The sequence below is a fragment of the Myotis daubentonii genome, chromosome 18, assembly GCF_963259705.1.
Source record: "Myotis daubentonii chromosome 18, mMyoDau2.1, whole genome shotgun sequence".
NCBI classification, from domain to species: domain Eukaryota; kingdom Metazoa; phylum Chordata; class Mammalia; order Chiroptera; family Vespertilionidae; genus Myotis; species Myotis daubentonii.
Genome location: NC_081857.1, coordinates 1,768,905 through 1,786,173, shown reverse-complemented (window position 1 = coordinate 1,786,173; position 17,269 = coordinate 1,768,905). Strand labels below are relative to the sequence as shown.

The 17,269-nt window shown below is 56.6% G+C and overlaps 1 protein-coding gene across 2 annotated transcripts; it reads right to left on the bottom strand.

Annotated features, from left to right (window-relative positions):
• Window positions 1-909: 909 nt before the first annotated feature.
• On the bottom strand, window positions 910-16,994 carry LOC132220979 (natural killer cell receptor 2B4-like). 2 transcript variants are annotated; one of them, XM_059674805.1, is made up of 6 exons: window positions 15,758-16,994; window positions 6,001-6,354; window positions 5,651-5,932; window positions 3,896-4,000; window positions 3,512-3,579; window positions 910-1,493 (listed from the first exon to the last, which is right to left on the bottom strand). In XM_059674805.1, the coding sequence occupies exons 1-6, from the start codon at window positions 15,813-15,815 to the stop codon at window positions 1,455-1,457; spliced, it is 906 nt and encodes a 301-aa protein (XP_059530788.1). In that variant the 5' UTR covers window positions 15,816-16,994; the 3' UTR covers window positions 910-1,454. The 2 variants fall into 2 exon arrangements, with proteins under 2 accessions (XP_059530788.1, XP_059530787.1); XM_059674804.1 differs by lacking the exon at window positions 910-1,493 and having other exon boundaries at window positions 3,086-3,579.
• Window positions 16,995-17,269: the final 275 nt, after the last annotated feature.

The following is a 17,269-nucleotide window of genomic DNA, read 5'->3' as shown; positions in this document are numbered from 1 at the left end:
AACTCTATATCTAGTCGTTTGCTTTCCTCCATTTCTGTCATTTGTGATCTGTTTCTTTGTCTCTGCATTTTGGCTGCTTCCCTGTCTTGATAGAGTGGCTTTGTATGCTAGGTGTCCTATAGGGCCCAGTGGCTCAGCCTCCCCAATTACCTGAGGTGGACACTCTTAGTGCACCCCTTTGTGGGCTTTGTGCACGGTCTTGTTGTAGTTAAGCCTTGATTGTTGTAGGATCACTGGGAGGAATTGACCTCCAGGCCAATTGGCTGTGAGAATCAGCTGTGTCTGCAGTGGGAGAACTTCGGTGCTGGAGACACCCTTCTGGGGCAAGACTTGCTTCAGTGGGGCTTTGGTGCTCACTGAGTCTGCCCCCTGAGTGTGTCCCTTATGGATCTGAGGAGTTGTAATCTGGATGGTCCCACTCTGACCACTAGGTACATGGGCTCTTGGATCTCTAAGGAGGTGTTAATTTAGCCTCCTACCCAACAGGAGCTATGGAGAGATCTGCAGATTCCTCTTCTTTGTTTGGGGTTTGGAGGTGCCCAGATGAGGCCCAGCTGTGAAGCAATGCAAGCTGCTGTGGGGCCTTGGTCCTTCTTTTGGAAATTCTGGGTCTCTCTGACCCAGCTGCAGTTTGTTAGTAATTTTCAGTTTGCAAAGGGCCAGGCCTTTCATATGCAAAAGCCTCTGCACACAGCTTGGTTGGGGCGGGGTCTCAGGGAATCAACAGGGCAGGGCAAACAGCTATGGCTGATCCTCAGTCCTGCCCTAAGAGGTCCCAGGTTTCAGTGTCCTGCAGTAATCCCTGCAAGCACCTCTGAGAGAAAGCCGCCCTCAAGTTCCGCCCGATGCCAGACAGTCCAGTTTCTCCCAGTATGAGTCTGGGTCCCCAGAGACGACTCACCCAGAACTGGAGTTCAGAGCAGTCGGGAGCTTGAGACTCCCAAATTCTGGGTGAAATCACACAGGAAGTTTCCTGTATTTATACTATCTTACCCTCTTGGTCTCCCCAATATGGGGTTTTTCCAGTTCCCTTTGCAAGTTCTTAAAGGGCCCTATGTGCTGGTGCTTTGAGACCTCAAACAAAGGCTTGGCCTGACGCCAGCATTGATAACTTTGTCTGGGGCAGAGTTTACGGCCTCTCTGAAATGGGTGTAGTCTTATTTTCCTTATTATTTAAGCCAGCAAGCATTTACAGAAGCCAGAAATAGCAGGGTTAAAATTTCAAACAGCAGTTTTTATATAAGATGGATGCTTCATTTTAATCGCTGTTAAAAATCATTTTCAAAACTAAATATAGTCCATCAACAAACTCCCAGACTAGGAACTATTATGTAGACTCATATGGTGTCATCCGTTGCACTGATTCCCAAAACAGACGCTGGGTCCCAACACAGGGGAGGCCAGCAGTGGCCCCTGGGATTATACAGAAAAGCTCTCCAGCTCCTGGTGTTGAGTCAGGCAGCGTGTTGAGCTCTGGGTTGTATCTTTCCAACCTGCAGAAGAAACGAAGTTCAGACACTCCGACGAGGAGATCCCCATAACAACTCTGTGGGCTATGAATTGTTAACCCCATTTTACAGACTAAGAAAATGGAGCTCAGAATGACTGACTGAAGTACAGGAGGGGCTTGAATCCAATTCTTTTGGCGCCGGGTCTAGTGTTGTTAACCATGCTTCCTCCTGACTCCCCCTAGATTGCCTGGGGCCACACAGTGTCCTCTGCAACTCTGGACTGTCCAGGTGGCTTTAATGTGGAGCTGCTGTCAAAATGCCAGGAAGCACAGCAGGCACCCAGCCTCCCCTCCCTTGGGACCAATGGCAACATTATTACTGGGCCACAGGTGGAAGCTTGGGTGCAGGAGGAGGCTAAGGGGAAAGAGTGGGGTGCTCTCGCGCCTTACTTTCTATGGGTACAGATGGGAAGTAGGATTATACCTACTTCACACGTTCTGTGGGATGAAATGAGCTCATCCGTATGAAGCCACTGGCAGGCCACCTGCAGCATCCCACCCTTAGTCAATGTTGAGACCCTGCTTTCCATTCCCTAAGTGGTCCATGCTCAGGGGCACCTCTGTTCAGTCTTCACCCCAGAAGCAGCGAAGATCACCTGTATTCTGGAATGACTCTCAATTACTTGATAACTTTAGAAAATCATTCAGACTTGCTAAGCCTCCCTTCTCTGATCTCCCCACCCCCACAAACACACTTGGAAGGGAGAGGTGTCCGTTGTAGGGTTCACAGCTGGGGAACTAGCCTGGAGATGGCCCTAATTTGAAACTCAATCTCCCCAGTAAGAGCCAAACCCCAACACATGATATGACCTTGCGTTAGACCCTCACTCAGTTTCTTCACCTCTAAGTGAGGATTTGGATTAGAATCTGCCTAAAATCCCTACAGATCTGAGACTCTGGATGACGTTGTCGCAAGTGCACAACTTCCCAGATATGCTACAGGCGCTAAGCCCATTCAGAATCTTACCCCTTCATAGATGGAAGCGCCCCCAGGAAGGCCCAGGGGACCCCGTGGGGGTGGAGGTTGAGGCCTTTACCGAACCTTGGAGACAGCGGGGACGAGGCCACGAGGGACAAAGCCCTGGCTCAGAAGCACAGGGACGGGCCTGAATCCCCAATAGACTTTTTACTCCTAAATCCTCATCTTCCCCAATATTCTCCTCCATTTTCCTAATCTAAAGCGACCTTCGCTGAGTAGGGCCTCCGTGGCTGTGGGCATTTGCATTTGCTGTGACTGCACTAGGGTTCGGCTCTGAAGGGAGAGGCACAGACACCCCGTAAGGCCCCACAGCGCCTGAGGGAGGCTCTCTGTCCTGGTGGTTGCAGGAGGCCCCACACATGACTTCCTGCTTCGCTGCCCCAAGCCAAGCCCCAGGAACGGGGGTGGGAGGAGGGTCCTTCCTGTCCCTGCTTTCCCACCGGATAGTTCAGCGAGCACTGCGTCCCGTCCTGTCCCCACAGCCTGTCCTCAGCCCCTCCGAGGCCGCCCGGCCCGCCGCCCGGGCTGCTCTCTCCCGGCACCTCGGCCAGGCACAGCCTCTTCTTCCCAAGCGCCTGAGCACAGACGCAGAGCCAGGGCAAGGCTGACCCGCCAGCATCCTCCCCGCCGGGCAACGACCAAGGGCCCCCAAAGGAAACGTGGGCTTACAGGGGCAGGAGAATTTGTGTCTGGCGCAACAGACAAGGTTGCTCCGCCCTGAGCCTTAGCCCGGCCTCAGGAAAGGGCACCAGGAGGCCACCAGGGAGCAGAGGCAGCCTCCGCCCGGGTCCCCATCCCAGCTCAGCAGGTTCAGTTCTGCACCCAAATGCCCTTCGGCCGCATTTCATCGTCTCACCCAGTTTTCTCTCCACCCAGGGCCAGAGCTAGGACGCTGAGGGGGACAGAGACGGGGCCTGAGGCCACTCTGGGGCGCAGAGGGCTCTCTGGCCCCTGCTCAGCAGGGCCATCCTCCCAGGGCACTTCCAGAGGGAAGGAGGGAACCCCAGCCCTCGGGGCCACACCTGGCCGCTCCTGCCTGGCGGGTGGTTGACATCTTCATAAACTGTCAGCGATGCCTCTGGGCCGGGCTCTGGGGGGAGGGAAGCAAAGAGCAGAGCTGCAGAGTCCTCCTGGCGGAACCGGGCCAGGCGCCTGCTCCCGCATCCCACCCTCATCCCAGGTGGCGAGACCTTGAGGAAGCTTCTAGAAGGGAGGATGGCTCGAGCTCGTCCCAGGAGACTCGGAACTCAGGGCAGCACCCGCCTGACAGTTTCCCCAAACCAGCCCCAGCCAGTGAAGCTGCTGTTAGGGATCAGACGGGGCACATGGGGCCCAGGAGCGAGACCTGGGAGCAGCCCGCTGCGGGGAGGCGGGCCAGGCAGCGTGTCCTAGGACCCTCCACTTACCTGCCGGCTTCCTCCCCCTTCTCCACACACAGACGCTAGTGAGGGTGCCCAGCAGTGTAAGTTTGAGAACCAAGATGATCATCAAGAGGGGCAGGAGGCCGAGCTCTGAGGGAGACAAGACATGGGCGTGGACTCACCTTCTCCCTCCCTGCCCGCCTGCTGCAGTGGCTGCTCCACCCCCACTCGCTGGGGTGGCTGCTCTCACACCCTGTGCATTCAGGTCAGAGGTGTCTCCTGCTCAACTGGAAGGCCGCCCGTGACACTAAGAGCAGGGGACGTAGGACCAGATGCTAACGCTACGCTCTGTGCCCTTGGCAAGCTCCTTAGCCTCTCTGGGCCTGTTTTCTCACTTACAGGAAGGAGTCAGTGTATCCACACAGCAAGTTAAGAGCATCTGACAGATGCCAAGCTCAGTAACTGTTACACAGGAACATTCCTGTATTTTAACTCAACAAACATGTCTGCTCTGGGCCACGCCACCTCCGTCCCGCCTTCTGCGACCTCTGCCCTTCCTGCGTGGACTTCTGCGTCAGGGCCTGTCACACACGCAGCCGCAGCCGAGGTAAGTGCCGCGGGCGAGCAGCGCAGGGAAAGGAGGGAAGTGCCCCAGGTGCTGCTGGCGAGGCTCCTCGCAGACATCACCCCACTTCCCTGAGCAGCAGCTCTGCCAGGTGTTTAGTAGGCGCTCCCCATTGTGCCCGGGAGACTGTCTGGACTCAGAGAGGTGATGACCTGCCCGAGGTCACAGAGCTTGTGAGTGACGGCCTGGCTGGCCACACGCTGCATGACAGCGGGGCTGAATCACTGGAGTGGCGAGGCATTTCCCCACCTGAAAAGGAAGCATTAAATTGTTTGCTGCCAGACAGCTCAGGGCATCTTAATCTACATGTTATTGCCTCCCACTGGCCAAACACCTGAACAGCCGTAGGCGATTCTTCCAATCTGACAATGGACTCTGTATAGAACCCTGACCCTTTGATGTGTCTATCTCTGCCTCCTCTCAGGACAATTTGTGTTAATAAAAAGCATGGGGCCCTGAGACGAGGAGATCTTAGTTTCTTTAGCTGGGCTCCTCTGACCCCCAAATGCCTTTCAAAATTATGCTTCGTCTCTGGACTCTTGATTAAGCTACACACAGCCCTTCTCCAGATTGCTGAACCTTCTAGACGCCGGAACGAGAGCCCGGCCCCGCGCTTCAGTTGCTTGTTTCCCTTTGCGGTGGGAGCTTATGTTGTTGTCCCTGTTTGGCTGTAAGGCCTTTGAAGACAGGGCTGCAGGCGGGCGCTGCCCATGCAGACACACATTAGGTCTTTATCTGAGAAAAGTGGTGCAAAGTGGGCTGCGGGTAACCCTCGGAGAAACACAGCAATGAGCAGTGCCTCCGCCAGGTGCCCGCCTGATGCCGCCACGACCCAGGGCTGCGCTGGGACCACAGGGCTTGGGGAGGTGCCCCCTGAGAGGAGGAAGCAGGTCCCCGACAGCCTCAGAAGAAAACAACGCACAGCCAGGCTGGGCTGTCACTCACCAGACAACGAGGCATTTCCTATGGAAGGAAGATGCTGTCTTCAGGAGGTTCTGATGGGGACAAAATTCCTCCCAGCCTCAGACCGGCCTGGCTGCCCAGCACCTGTGTGCCTAGAGGCCAGGACCCTGGGGAAGGCTCCAAGCCCCGGGGTGTCCTCCCGTCTCCTGCTCCTGAGCCTGGCGATGGCCCAGCACCCTCCGCCCTGTCCCCGCCCCAAGCGCTGCACTCACTCTGGGGGGCGCTCCCACAGCCCTGGCCGAGCTGGAGGCTCTGGTGCGCCCAGCTGACGGGGTTGCTGACGTTGCAGGTGTATATGTGCCCGCCGTTGACATCGACCTGCTCCTCCAGTCGGAAGGGGCTCCTGGGCGTCGGGATCCTCTCGCCCCCTCGGAACCAGGTGTAGGTCACATCACCACCTCCGGAGGCCGAGCAGTTCAGGGTCACTCGGCACTGTCCACTGCCCAGGGCCGCCGTCTGCTCCAGCAGCTGCAGCTCGGGCTTCCCCACAGGGTCTGGAAGCAGAGGTTCTGATCAGGAAGGCGCTTCAAGCACCAGCCTGCGCGCCGGGAGGGGCACTCACCCAACACGGACACGTGGAAGCGGTGGGTCCTGACGGTGCCGTTCTCAAAGGTGACCTCCAAGGAGTAGGTGCCGCTGTCGTCGGGCTGAGCGGCCTTAAGGAGGAGCCTTAACTCCTTGATGCTAAAATTGAGCCTATTGTTGCAGTCACTGGCATTCCGATGCGCATGATGCCACCTAGAATCATTCTTCCAAGTGAACAGCACACAAGGGCTTGGGTTTGAGCGCAGCCGTACCTGCCAGTCAAAAGACCTCACGGCTGTCGGGGTGTGGCCGGGCCCTAAGCAGAAAGACGTGCCCGAAGGTCTCACCACAGGTCCATCCGGAGACAGGGGTTCCGGGCAAGAGGAAGCGGCTGCGGGCAGGAAGGGCGCCAGGCCTCAGCATGGGGGCAGCTGGACGCGACTTCCCTTGAGCTACGAGGGGCCCAGAGCCTGAACCTGAGAGCACACATCCTCATGGGCACCCCTCCTCCCCGAGCTCGGAAGGCGCCCACAGCCCCTCATGAGAGTGAACGTTTTGAGTTCTCACCATGGCGCAGGCAGGTGGTAAACTCTCTACATGTGTTAACCATTGCACTTCACAGTGGCCCTACAAGGTTCTCATCCCCATCTTACAAGCGAGGAAACAGATTTAGAAAGAACTTAAAAGTCATGACCCCTAATTATACAGTGAGAAAAATGAGCTTGCAACCCAGTTAATTTCGCTTTAAACAGTGGTTCTCAACCTGTGGGTCGCGACCCCTTTGGGGGTGGAATGACCCTTTCACAGGGGTCGCCTATGACCATCAGAAAACACACATATAATTACATATTGTTTTTGTGATTAATCACTGCTTTAATTATGTTCAATTTGTAACAATGAAATTGGGGGTCACCACAACATGAGGAACTGTATTAAAGGGTCGCGGCATTAGGAAGGTTGAGAACCACTTCATTAGAAGGTGAACTGTAATATATTTTTATTGATTTCAGAGAGGAAGGGAGAGAGAGATAGAAACATCCATGATGAGCAAGAATCATTGGTCGTCTGCCTTCTGCCCACCCCCTACTGGGTATGGAGCCTGCAACCCAGGCATGTGCCCTTGACCGGAACCCAGGCATGTGTCCTTGTTCTGCAAGCCAACACTCTACCCACTGAGCCAAACCAGCTAGAGCTGGAGGGTGAATTCTTAACTACATCACTCTTCAGAGGTCCTCAAACTTTTTAAACAGGTCCAGTTCACTGTCCCTCAGGCATTCCACACATGCGCACTGCGGGCCCGGGACGAGTCGGCTGCTAAGCAGGACAGGCAGCGGCGGCAAAAACACCCGGCGAGCCGGATCAATGTTTTCAGCGGCTACATGTGGCCCGCGGGGCCGTAGTTTGAGGACCCCTGCTCTCAATAAACATCCTATCTGATGTGACGTCCCCCTGCAGCACTGGCGTGACCATTGGTGGCCAGCGGTGACCACTACACGTTCTGAAGAGTCAGACCAAGTAAGATGAACACTCCACACTGAATTCCCAGCGCCCTCCTCCGCCCTCCCATAGAGCTGGGCTCCTATCCACCTGGAGAACTTGGCGCAACAAACTGGTCATTCTTTATTCATGGTTCCCAGGTTTTCAGTCACCAGAAGGTCTCCACAGTATTGCTCCGTAGAAACAAAATTGAAAGGCAAGAAGAAAAATACATTGCTTGGTCCCTCCCAGGCCTGCTGCCCGGTCCCTCCCTCCCAGGCCTCCTGCCCAGGTCCCTCCCAGCACCTCCTGCCTGGTCCCTCCCAGGCCTCCTGCCCAGGTCCCTCCCTCCCAGGCCTCCTGCCCAGGTCCCTCCCTCCCAGGCCTCCTGCCAGGTTTGGGGTGGGAGCTGTTGCACAGGATGGTGCCCCTGCCCTCGCAGAGCAGCCAGCGCGGCAGGGAAGAGAAGGGGCTGACCCTGTGGTCATTTGGGGCAGGAGAGCTGCAAGGCATCGCCAATGGAGCAGGAAAACCAGCCTGTCTGGGTGGGCTGGGGAGGGTCAAAGAGAATTTGGAGGAGATTAGGAGATGGGCTATTGATACAAACAGATCTGTTAAAATGAGGCCATTGAGACAGAGCGATGGGGGAGGGGTTTGGATGTCCACATGTGTTATAAGCACTCACTCGGCCACACCTTCACCCCAGCATTCCTGCCAGACACTGACCAAATAATTAAAGGGCTTGGCTGGACCACATGGCCGTCTCCGTGGTCCTCAGACTCTTCCACCTGAGAGCAGGCCCGCACGCCAAGGCCCAGGGAATGGAAAGTCATGGGTAAGCCTACAGAAAGGGCCTTGGGCGCTCCGAATGGAAAGTCATGGGTAAGCCTACAGAAAGGGCCTTGGGCGCTCCGTCCGCACTGCTCCCTGGAGCCAGAGCCCGGAGGAGCCCGACCGCCTCCTGTGTAAGCACGTTCCTGACCCCAGAATCCGGGATCTGGGACCAGATCCTACTTTTAATTCCACAGCATCCGCTTAGTGCCTGAGGAAGTGACCACCTAAGGAATTTTAATTCTGATCATGGAAGACCAGGTAGACACATGCTAACCAATGCTCCCACTAAGAATAACTAAGAAAAAATGGGCGAAATGTAAGAGCATGTTGTTAAAGGCATCAGAGAGCTAATAAAATGGTGAAAAAAATTTTTTATAAGAAAGCATTTTTGAGTTTTAGATGGTAAGACACACTTCGGCATAGCTTTCTTTGTTTAAAAAATATATTTATTTTATTGATTTCAGAGAGGAAGGGAGAAGGAGAGCTAGAAACATCAATGATGAGAGAGAACATTGATTGGCTGCCTCCTGCATGGCCCCCTCCCCAGATCAAGCCCAAAACTGGGCATGTGCCCTTGGCTGGAATTGAACCCAGGACCCTTCAGTCCGCAGGCCAACGCTCTATCCACTGAGCCACACCAGCCAGGGCAAAAAAAAAAACAAAAACAAAAACGGTGAAATATTAAGGGCCAGGATGGGAAAGAAGGAAATTCAGAGGGTTAGCGGTTTTCCGTTGCTCCCTGGAGGCATCTTCTGATTCCATAAAAGCAGCGGAAAGGCTGAGCCGCTCAGCAGAGTTTACAATCAACTCAAGGAACAGAGAGCACAGAGCTCAGGAGCCGCCGTCAGGAAGGAGGTGCAGGTGCCTCACCCCCAGGCTCGGGGTTGGTGCCAGGAATGCCTACACACTGAGAATTAAGAGTGAACAAGAGGGAATGAGGACACATTTGTAATTCCTTAACTAATAAAGAATTTAAAGATTTTTAAAAAACAAATAAATAAAAATAAAAAAATAAAGAGTGAACAAGAACCCCCCCCATAGCGCCCCCTCACCCCAAGGTTGTGGGTTCGATCCCCCGTCAAACAGTGAATGGGTCACTAAGTGGAGCAGCAAATTGGTTCCCCTCTCCCTTTCCCTGCCTCTCTCTCTCCCTAAAAATGAGTAAGTAAAAACATTTTTAAAGAGGGAACAAGAAACCGGCCAGCTCTCACAGGCTCAAACCCGGGCTGGAATCGTGTGCACCCTGACTTGGATCACAGTGTTCCAGAATCTCTCGTATTTCCAACCCGGCTGGCTACTCGAGGCAGCTAGAAGTTATTCCTGGAGGAAAATGCCACAAACCAGAGCATTAAATTACCTCTAGATGTTTTCATATATGATGCCCAAAATGAAACAAAACAAACAAACAAAAGAAAGAAACGGGCCCAACAAGAGGAAACACATCCCAACATCGAAAGAAACAGCCACAGAGACAGGCCAGGGGCCTCTGGGTAAGGGAGGAATCAGCTGTAACTAAAGTAATGATGTTTCTCAGGTTCAGGGAACGAAAGGTAAGTTTGAGAATTTCAGCATGAACTACCACAGCAGATGCAGACGGCCATTCCCTTGGTGAAAGGACAAAGCAGGACTGATGGCTGTGTCCTTAACCCCTCTTCCAAGAAAAAGCCGCAGGGTGTATCAGTCATGGCCAATGGGAAGGGGGGCGGGGGGAACTAGCCCAAGGCCAAAAGTATGCTGGCCACCCCCCCCCTCTTTGTGTAACCAGACCCTAGCTGCACCCTGCCCCAACCCCCCCCCCCCAAGCCCTATAAATTCTTTGTTCTCTTGGGACTTGGGGCTCTCTCTTGCACCCAGTAATGGAGACAAGGGGGGGACCAAGCGAGCTTGTATAAAAGAACTCTCTGCTTTTGCATCGGACTGACTGGCTCCCTGGTGTGGTTTTATTGGGGATCTTGAAATCTGGGCATAACATTGGCAATCCTCCTTTGCAGCTGCTTCCGAAACTGGACCTTTTTAAGCCGATTTTAGAGAGGGAGGGCGAGGGAGACAGAACCGTCCCTGCCCAGAAGCCCGAGGGGCCGCCTCGGGCACGCTCCCGGCTGGGGCTGAGCCCCGCACGTGCCCTGACTGTGCCTCCCGGTCCTGGGCGGGTGCTCACCACTGAGCCCCACGACCGGGGCCCGGCCTTCAGCAAACGCGCCGCAGAAACGACCCGCTGGCGCTCGGGATGCTCCCGCCCGTCCGCCCGGGAGCAGAGCGGCCCGGGAGCAGCGAGGCGGGCGGAGGCAGGGGCGCCCCGGCGACTTCCGATCGCGGGGGAAACGGAGGGAGTGGGTGGGAAGCGGGCGGAGGAACCGGCGGGGCAGGTGGCGGCGGCGCGGGGCGGGCAGGAGCGAGGGCGGGGGACGGGAGGGCGGCCGCGGCCCCGAGGCCTCGCTGGCCCCGACGTGGGGACCCGGCGGCGGTGGGCGGAGCCCGCCTGGAGGAGGGCGGAGGCTGGGGACGCGCCGGGGGCACCGGGCCTCTGGAGCCACCGCTTAGGAAAGTGGGTCCAGAGGCCTCAGAACTTGGAGCTGCTTTTTGTTGTTGCGTTTTGTTCTGCGGCCTCCGCCGCCGGCGCGGGAGGGAGGGAGGGGGGGGAACCCGGAGGCCTCGGACCCCGCAGCCGGGAGTCGCTCTGAGGGCGGGGGGCGCAGGGGCCTCTGAGAGTGGAACTTCCACCAGCGACAGAGGACGCTGAGGTTCCCCAGCTCAGGGCTGGAGCGGGCGGCCCGGAGGCGGCCGCGGGTCTGCGGAGCCTGAGACTCAGATGCTGGCGCAGGGCCGTCCCGCAAAGTCCCACGGCGGGTCCCGCCCCCCAACCCCCAAGCGCCGCGCGCACCCGCCGCGCGCACCCGCCGCGCGCACCCGCCGCGCGCACCCGCCGCGCGCACCCGCCGCGCGCACCCGCCGCGCGCACCCGCCGCGCGCAGGCCTCTCTCCCGGGGCAGCCCAGACCTCCAGCCATCACCTGCATCCTGTCACTCACACCGTCTCTCCAAGAAAAGGAGGGCGGCGCCTTGCGGGTGCCACTCTGTCCAGGCTGCTCCCCGCTTGCACTGTCCTGCTCCCTCCTCCCGAACTCCTCTTCATCCTGCAAGGCCCTTCCCCGGGGTCTGCACCAACAGGAAGCTCCATTTTCTCAGGCCTTTCTTCTCTAAGCACAGCTTGCCTCTGAGCAACCCTCAGCATTGTCTGTCTCTCCTTGTTTTCCATGACTCTTCCTCTAACAATCGGGAAGATTCTTAAGGATAGAATCCACATCTGTTTCATCTTTTTCCCTCACAAAATCTTGCATATGTCTTGGAACATAACAAGGGCTTAATGGAGCTGTTTAATTAATTACCTAATTAAATTCCCAAATCTACCTCAGTTAACTCCCAGAAATGACTCACGTAGCACGTACGAAAGGCTCACAGAAGCATTACACAGAAAACCCGGCGACCCAGCCTCCGCAATGGCAGAATGGATGAAAAAACTATCATATAGTCAGACAATGAAATCTCAATCGGCCATGAAATGATCAGCTACACACAGTACCACCTCATCAGATGTGGAGCAAAAGAGGCCAAACACAAGAGTACCTGCTGTCCCCATTCACGGGGAACTGGCCAAGGATGCCGGGGTGTGTGTGGGGGGGGGGCGCGAGGGGGGGGATTGGGTCTGGAAAGGGGGGAAGAAACGCGGGAGGAAACGCGTCCACCTGGGGCTCTGTTCCCCTAACGGTGTCCTCTGTGCCTGTCACACTGCGGTGGGCAAGGTGTGGTGCTGAAACTGCTCAGCCGGCCCTACAGTGCTTTCTGCAGGTCGGCTCCTTCCAGCGGGTCCAGCGCCCCTGCCCCAGGCGCTCTCCTGAGCCCCGCAGGCCCCCACTCACTGTGAGGCGGAGAAGAGCTTGCCGGGGCGCCGTGCAGCCAGGGGATTCCTCCTGGGAAGTGGCTGTGGCCACAGCCCTTCAGCTGACCCGCAGGGGCTGCCCGGCCGCCCCCCCCCCCCCGCCCCCCGTTTGTTCGCAGCCTCCAGTGTGTCCTGTGGGGTTTCCTCGGAATCACAGCCCAAACCGGAATTTAGGGTCCAAAGTGAACTTGAGGACAGGCCCCTCCTGTGGGCAGGGATCTGAAGGCCCCCCCCCACACACACTCATCTGACCCACACTCATCCCGCTCTGCCTCTGAGCTGCTTGAAAAGAATTCACTCCTTCAGTCCCCGGCGTGCCTTAGCCCCTGCGTGTTGCGCACCAACCACCCTGTAACCATGTGAGAGGAAGGCCGTGGAGCCCAGGGTCTCAGACAGCTGTTCAAAACACGTCCAGGGAAGGAGTGGGAATGGAGAGGGAGATGTTGCCGTGAAAACAATTAAAATATTTCACAATATGCCGAAACCGGTTTGGCTCAGTGGATAGAGCGTCGGCCTGCGCGGACTGAAAGGTCCCGGGTTCGATTCCGGTCAAGGGCATGTACCTGGGTTCCGGGCACGTCCCCAGTAGGAGATGCGCAGGAGGCGGCTGATCGATGTTTCTCTCTCATCGATGTTTCTAACTCTCTCTCTCTCTCCCTTCCTCTCTGTGGAAAATCAATAAAATATATTTTAACAAAAATATGCCCTGGCTGGTTTGGCTCGGTGGATGGAGCATCGGCCTGCGGACTCAAGGGTCCCAGGTTTGATTCCCGTCAAGGGCATGTACCTTGGTTGCAGGCACATACCCACTGGGGGGTGTGCAGGAGGCAGCTGTTCGATGTTTCTCATCGATGTTTCTAGCTCTCTATCCCTCTCTCTTCCTTTCTGTAAAAAATCAATAAAATATATTTTAAAAAAAAATATATATATATATATATATATATATATATATATATATATATATTTTAACAAAAATATTTCACAATATGATGCAATAATACAACTAAATGTCTCCTAAGGGAAACACGTGCTTCCTTAAGGGAAGCATTGAGGTCTCCCTACATTCCTGGTCACGATCATGAGAGGCCTCAGCCAACGGCCACACGGTCGAGGTTTATCATCCTCGCAAGACTTTCTTACTTTCCGTTCAGTTAAGTGGTGGGGGAAGGGCTGGGCTCTGATGAGGGACCTCAGTGCGCCGCCCGCCCTCCACGTGCGCGCCGGGCGGGGGCCTGGCTTCCCAGCACCTGGGTCTGGGCCCCTCCTCAGGGCCTCGCCGCCCCAGGAAGCGGGCACCACTGCTGTCCCCACTTGACACACGAGAGACGAGGAAACAGGAGGCGAGTCCCCCTCCTCGCGGCCACAGAAGCGGGTGACTCGCACTTGGCTCGGTCACGCTGGTTCCCAGTCTGCGCAGGACGGACAGAGGCCTGGCCTCAGACCTGCGTCCCGGACGCACCGAGCAGCCTGGGAGACGAAATAAGTAGGTAACGGGTAGGTGTGCAATGGAGGCTGCGCTGCACAGAGCAGTGAGCCCAGAGCGGGAGGGCCTCGCTGGCAGGGAGGGCGTTTCAGGGGAAGGAAGACCTCAGGGGAGGCGGGTTCGAGCGGAACCCTGAGGGGTGGGGGGAGGAGCCTGCAGGCCAGCCTGGCTGCAAGGCCCTGAGCAGCAGAGGAGGGCAGAGCCCGCAGACCACGGGGCGCAGCCTGCGGAAGACGGCAGCGCTGGAGAGTGAGTTTCCCGCACGTGTCATTAAACTCCCCAGGAACCCAAGTTGTTAAGAAAACGTTTCACTGTCATCGTGTCTCCTGAGGGGATGAAATGAAACAAACCAACCCACCCAGGCCCTGCCCGGTTGCTCAGTGGTTACAGCGTTGGCCCGAGCACCAACGGTCGCCAGTTCGGTTCTGGGTCCAGGGCACGTTCCTGGGAGGCAGTTTCAGTCACCAGTCCCGGGGCGTGTGTGGGAGGCACCAATCAACGTGTCCCTCTCACATCAGTGTCTCTCTCTCAAATCGCCCCCCGCTTCCCCCTCTAAAGAAGTCAGTGGAAAACATCCTCGGGTGAGGATTAAACACAAAAACAGAAAGCCAGCATCGCGTTGACCCGAACCACACGAGGAAACAGCGGACCAAGCAGATGAGGAGCCTCAAGCATCTGACTGTCCCTTCGTGTCCTGCAGCAGGAGCAGGAGCGCGGGGCGCGCTGCAGAGGACGAGCCGGTGGATGGAGCGCCCAGTCCGCCCGGTGGCGGCAGGGAACTGCCATGGCCTCGGTGCTGCTGGCATAACGAGCAGCATTTGCGAGTGGACTGTGTATTCGATGGGATCAGTATCAGGTTTTCTAAATGTGATCGTTGTGATGAAGTCATATGATAGGAAATATTCCTGTTCTTAAAAGATGTGGACCAAAACAGTTAGGAGTGAAGGGGCATCACTCTCAAATGCTTCAACAAAAACCATTACCAGCAAACATTTCTATGCACCTGCGTCATGTGGAGACAAGAGGGACCGAAGCGAAGGAGAGTAAATGTAACTGGTGAGTCCAGGTGAAGAAATATATACAGGCATTTTCTTACAATTGCTCTGGAACTCCGAAATTTTTTCAAACTAAACATTTAAAATTTAAAAACAAGATTGGTTTCCATCAGCCTACCCAGGCCAGCCTTGCAGGACACTGTGAGCGGTTTCCTCAGACCGAGCCCATCGCCCCCACCCCGCACCCAGCGCCACCTGCCAGGGCTGCAGGGCCGGCTGCTGAGGGAGAGCTCGCCCCATCGCAGCCTTTTCGTCTCATCTTGGTCTCGACCTTCTATCCCCAAAGCCAGGCTCCTGACCCCTCAGCCCGACCTCAGCCTTCTCACAGGTCCGACACACACTCCTGGGCCTCCGTTTCCTCCCCTCCCGCACCCGCCCACAATGCCCTGGAGGATTCGTCAACCTGGAATGCCTCCAAGTCTCCAAAGGGGGCTGCCTGCAGCTGAGACCACTGAATGCGGCGGCCTGGTCCCCTCAGGCTTCCAGCTGCTTCTCTGTGCAGCTCTCAGTGGCCGCACGTTCTCCCCCTTCGGGCGTCTGTGGCCTGGGTGCTGCCAGCGGGGCCAGGCCACCAGGCAGAGGACAACCGTCCTCCTGGGCACCAGCTTTCCTGCCTCAGGGACAATCTGTGGTCTCTGACCCCAGAACCACTCGCTTCCTGGTGGAAACCCAAGCCCAGGGCCCCTCTCCCTTCTGCTGCTAATAGCACCCAATTAGAGGCTATTTCCTTGGCCCTCCTCGAAGCCAGGAAGGACACCCTCCCACCACACAGAGGTCAACTAAGCCTGAGGCTGTGCTCAAGGCCCCGCCACCCTCCGCCAGCCTGTCCCCCGTCAGGTGCTCAGCCCAGTTCCAAATGATCCTGGCGAGCCACACCACCCAGAGGGGGCAGGATCTGACGCCCATGGGCCTGGCCGCTAGTCCATGCAGCACCACCACCCCCGCCCCCCCGCCCCCCAACCCCCCTGCCTCCCCGCCCCCCCCCTCCCCCCATGCAGAAGGGGCCTCACCTGGGCTGTGCCGTCCCTGCAGGAACAGGACTAGGAAGGCGAGAGCTGGCCCCAGCATCTCCAGAGGCAGGTGGCCGGGCGGCTCCGTCTGCAGGTGCTCTGTGCACAGGCCCCACAGCCTCCAGTCAGGGGGCCGAGAGCACGGCCCGCTGCTGGTCTGGCCACAGTTTCCTCACCCAGAGGCTTCCTCGTTGACTGAGAGCTAACGAGGCTGCTGAAAAAGCCACAGTCCCTCGCCCGGTTGACAGTTCCCACCACTTAAACTGGCCAAGTTTGCCTCAAGTGGGTGGGGTTCACAGTGACTCACACCAGTGAACAATCTTGCCCTTCGCTCTCCCCCGCCCAGCAGCTTTGTGCACAGGCAGAGCCAAGAACTTGTCCAGCTCTCGTCTCACTGCCATGGAGACCTACATGGGGCCACACGCCTTCATCCTAGACGTCCCTTCCAACACTGTGGGGGTGCAGGGGAGAGTGTGGCTAACAGTGGAGCCCTTGGTAGGTGGGGGATGTGGAGGAGTTGGTGCTAGAAAACCCTATAGGCCTGGGCGTTCTCTGCACGTTCACGTCCGCCTTCAACGCTGCAAACTGAAGCGCTTTCTGAAGAAGCTGCTGGGGCTCCAGGTCCCTGCCTGTCTGCCCACATGCCCTCCCTCCCTTTCCCCCTTTCCCCTGGTCCTTCTCTTCCTTCCCTACCTTCGCACACACAGGGCCTGACCCCTTTCCCGTCACCAGGGAGGGTGAAGGCAGGGACTTTCCCTTTCTTCTGCTTTCCCGTCATAGCAAACACTTCCAGTTCCCCTCAGGCCAGCCCTCTCATTTTCCATCCTGTGACCCACTTCCAGCCCTGAGTCTGAAGCTGGGCTGAGGGCACGCGGAGACGGGGCCCTGAAGGCGGTGGTGCTCTGAACGGAGGACTGCATGTGGGGTCAAGGTGCAGACTTGGCTTAGGGAAGCTTCCCAAAGCTCGTGTCCCCACGGACGGTGTTTCCGTAGCCTTGGTGGAGGCGGTGTGGTGAGCGGCCTTCAGAACCCAGGCTCAAAGCCATCCCCCTGGGGTGGCTGCACTCCCAGCTGTGACCTACAGGGAGCGCCAGCCTCTGTGCCTCCTGTCCTCGCCTGGAAACGGGGACAGTAACACCTTCTCTTAGGTGTGAGGATTCAGTAAGTTCATGCATGTAGAGCACCTATTCTCGAACAACCCACAGCATTGACAAGAACTCCAGGCCAAAGATTACTATGTGCGACCATGTAACCTGGCCTCGAACCAGAACCACTTCCTTATATCAGCTCCTCTGTGGCTCTACCAGGAACAATACAGGCTGTTTTCCACCCACACCTGCTTAGCTTAACCTCTAAAGCAGCAGTTCTCAACCTGTGGGTCTTGACCCCTTTGGGGATCAAACGACCCTTTCACAGGGGTTGCCTAAGACCATTGGAAAACACGTATATAATTACATATTGTTTTTGTGATTAATCACTATGCTTTAATTATGTTCAATTTGTAACAATGAA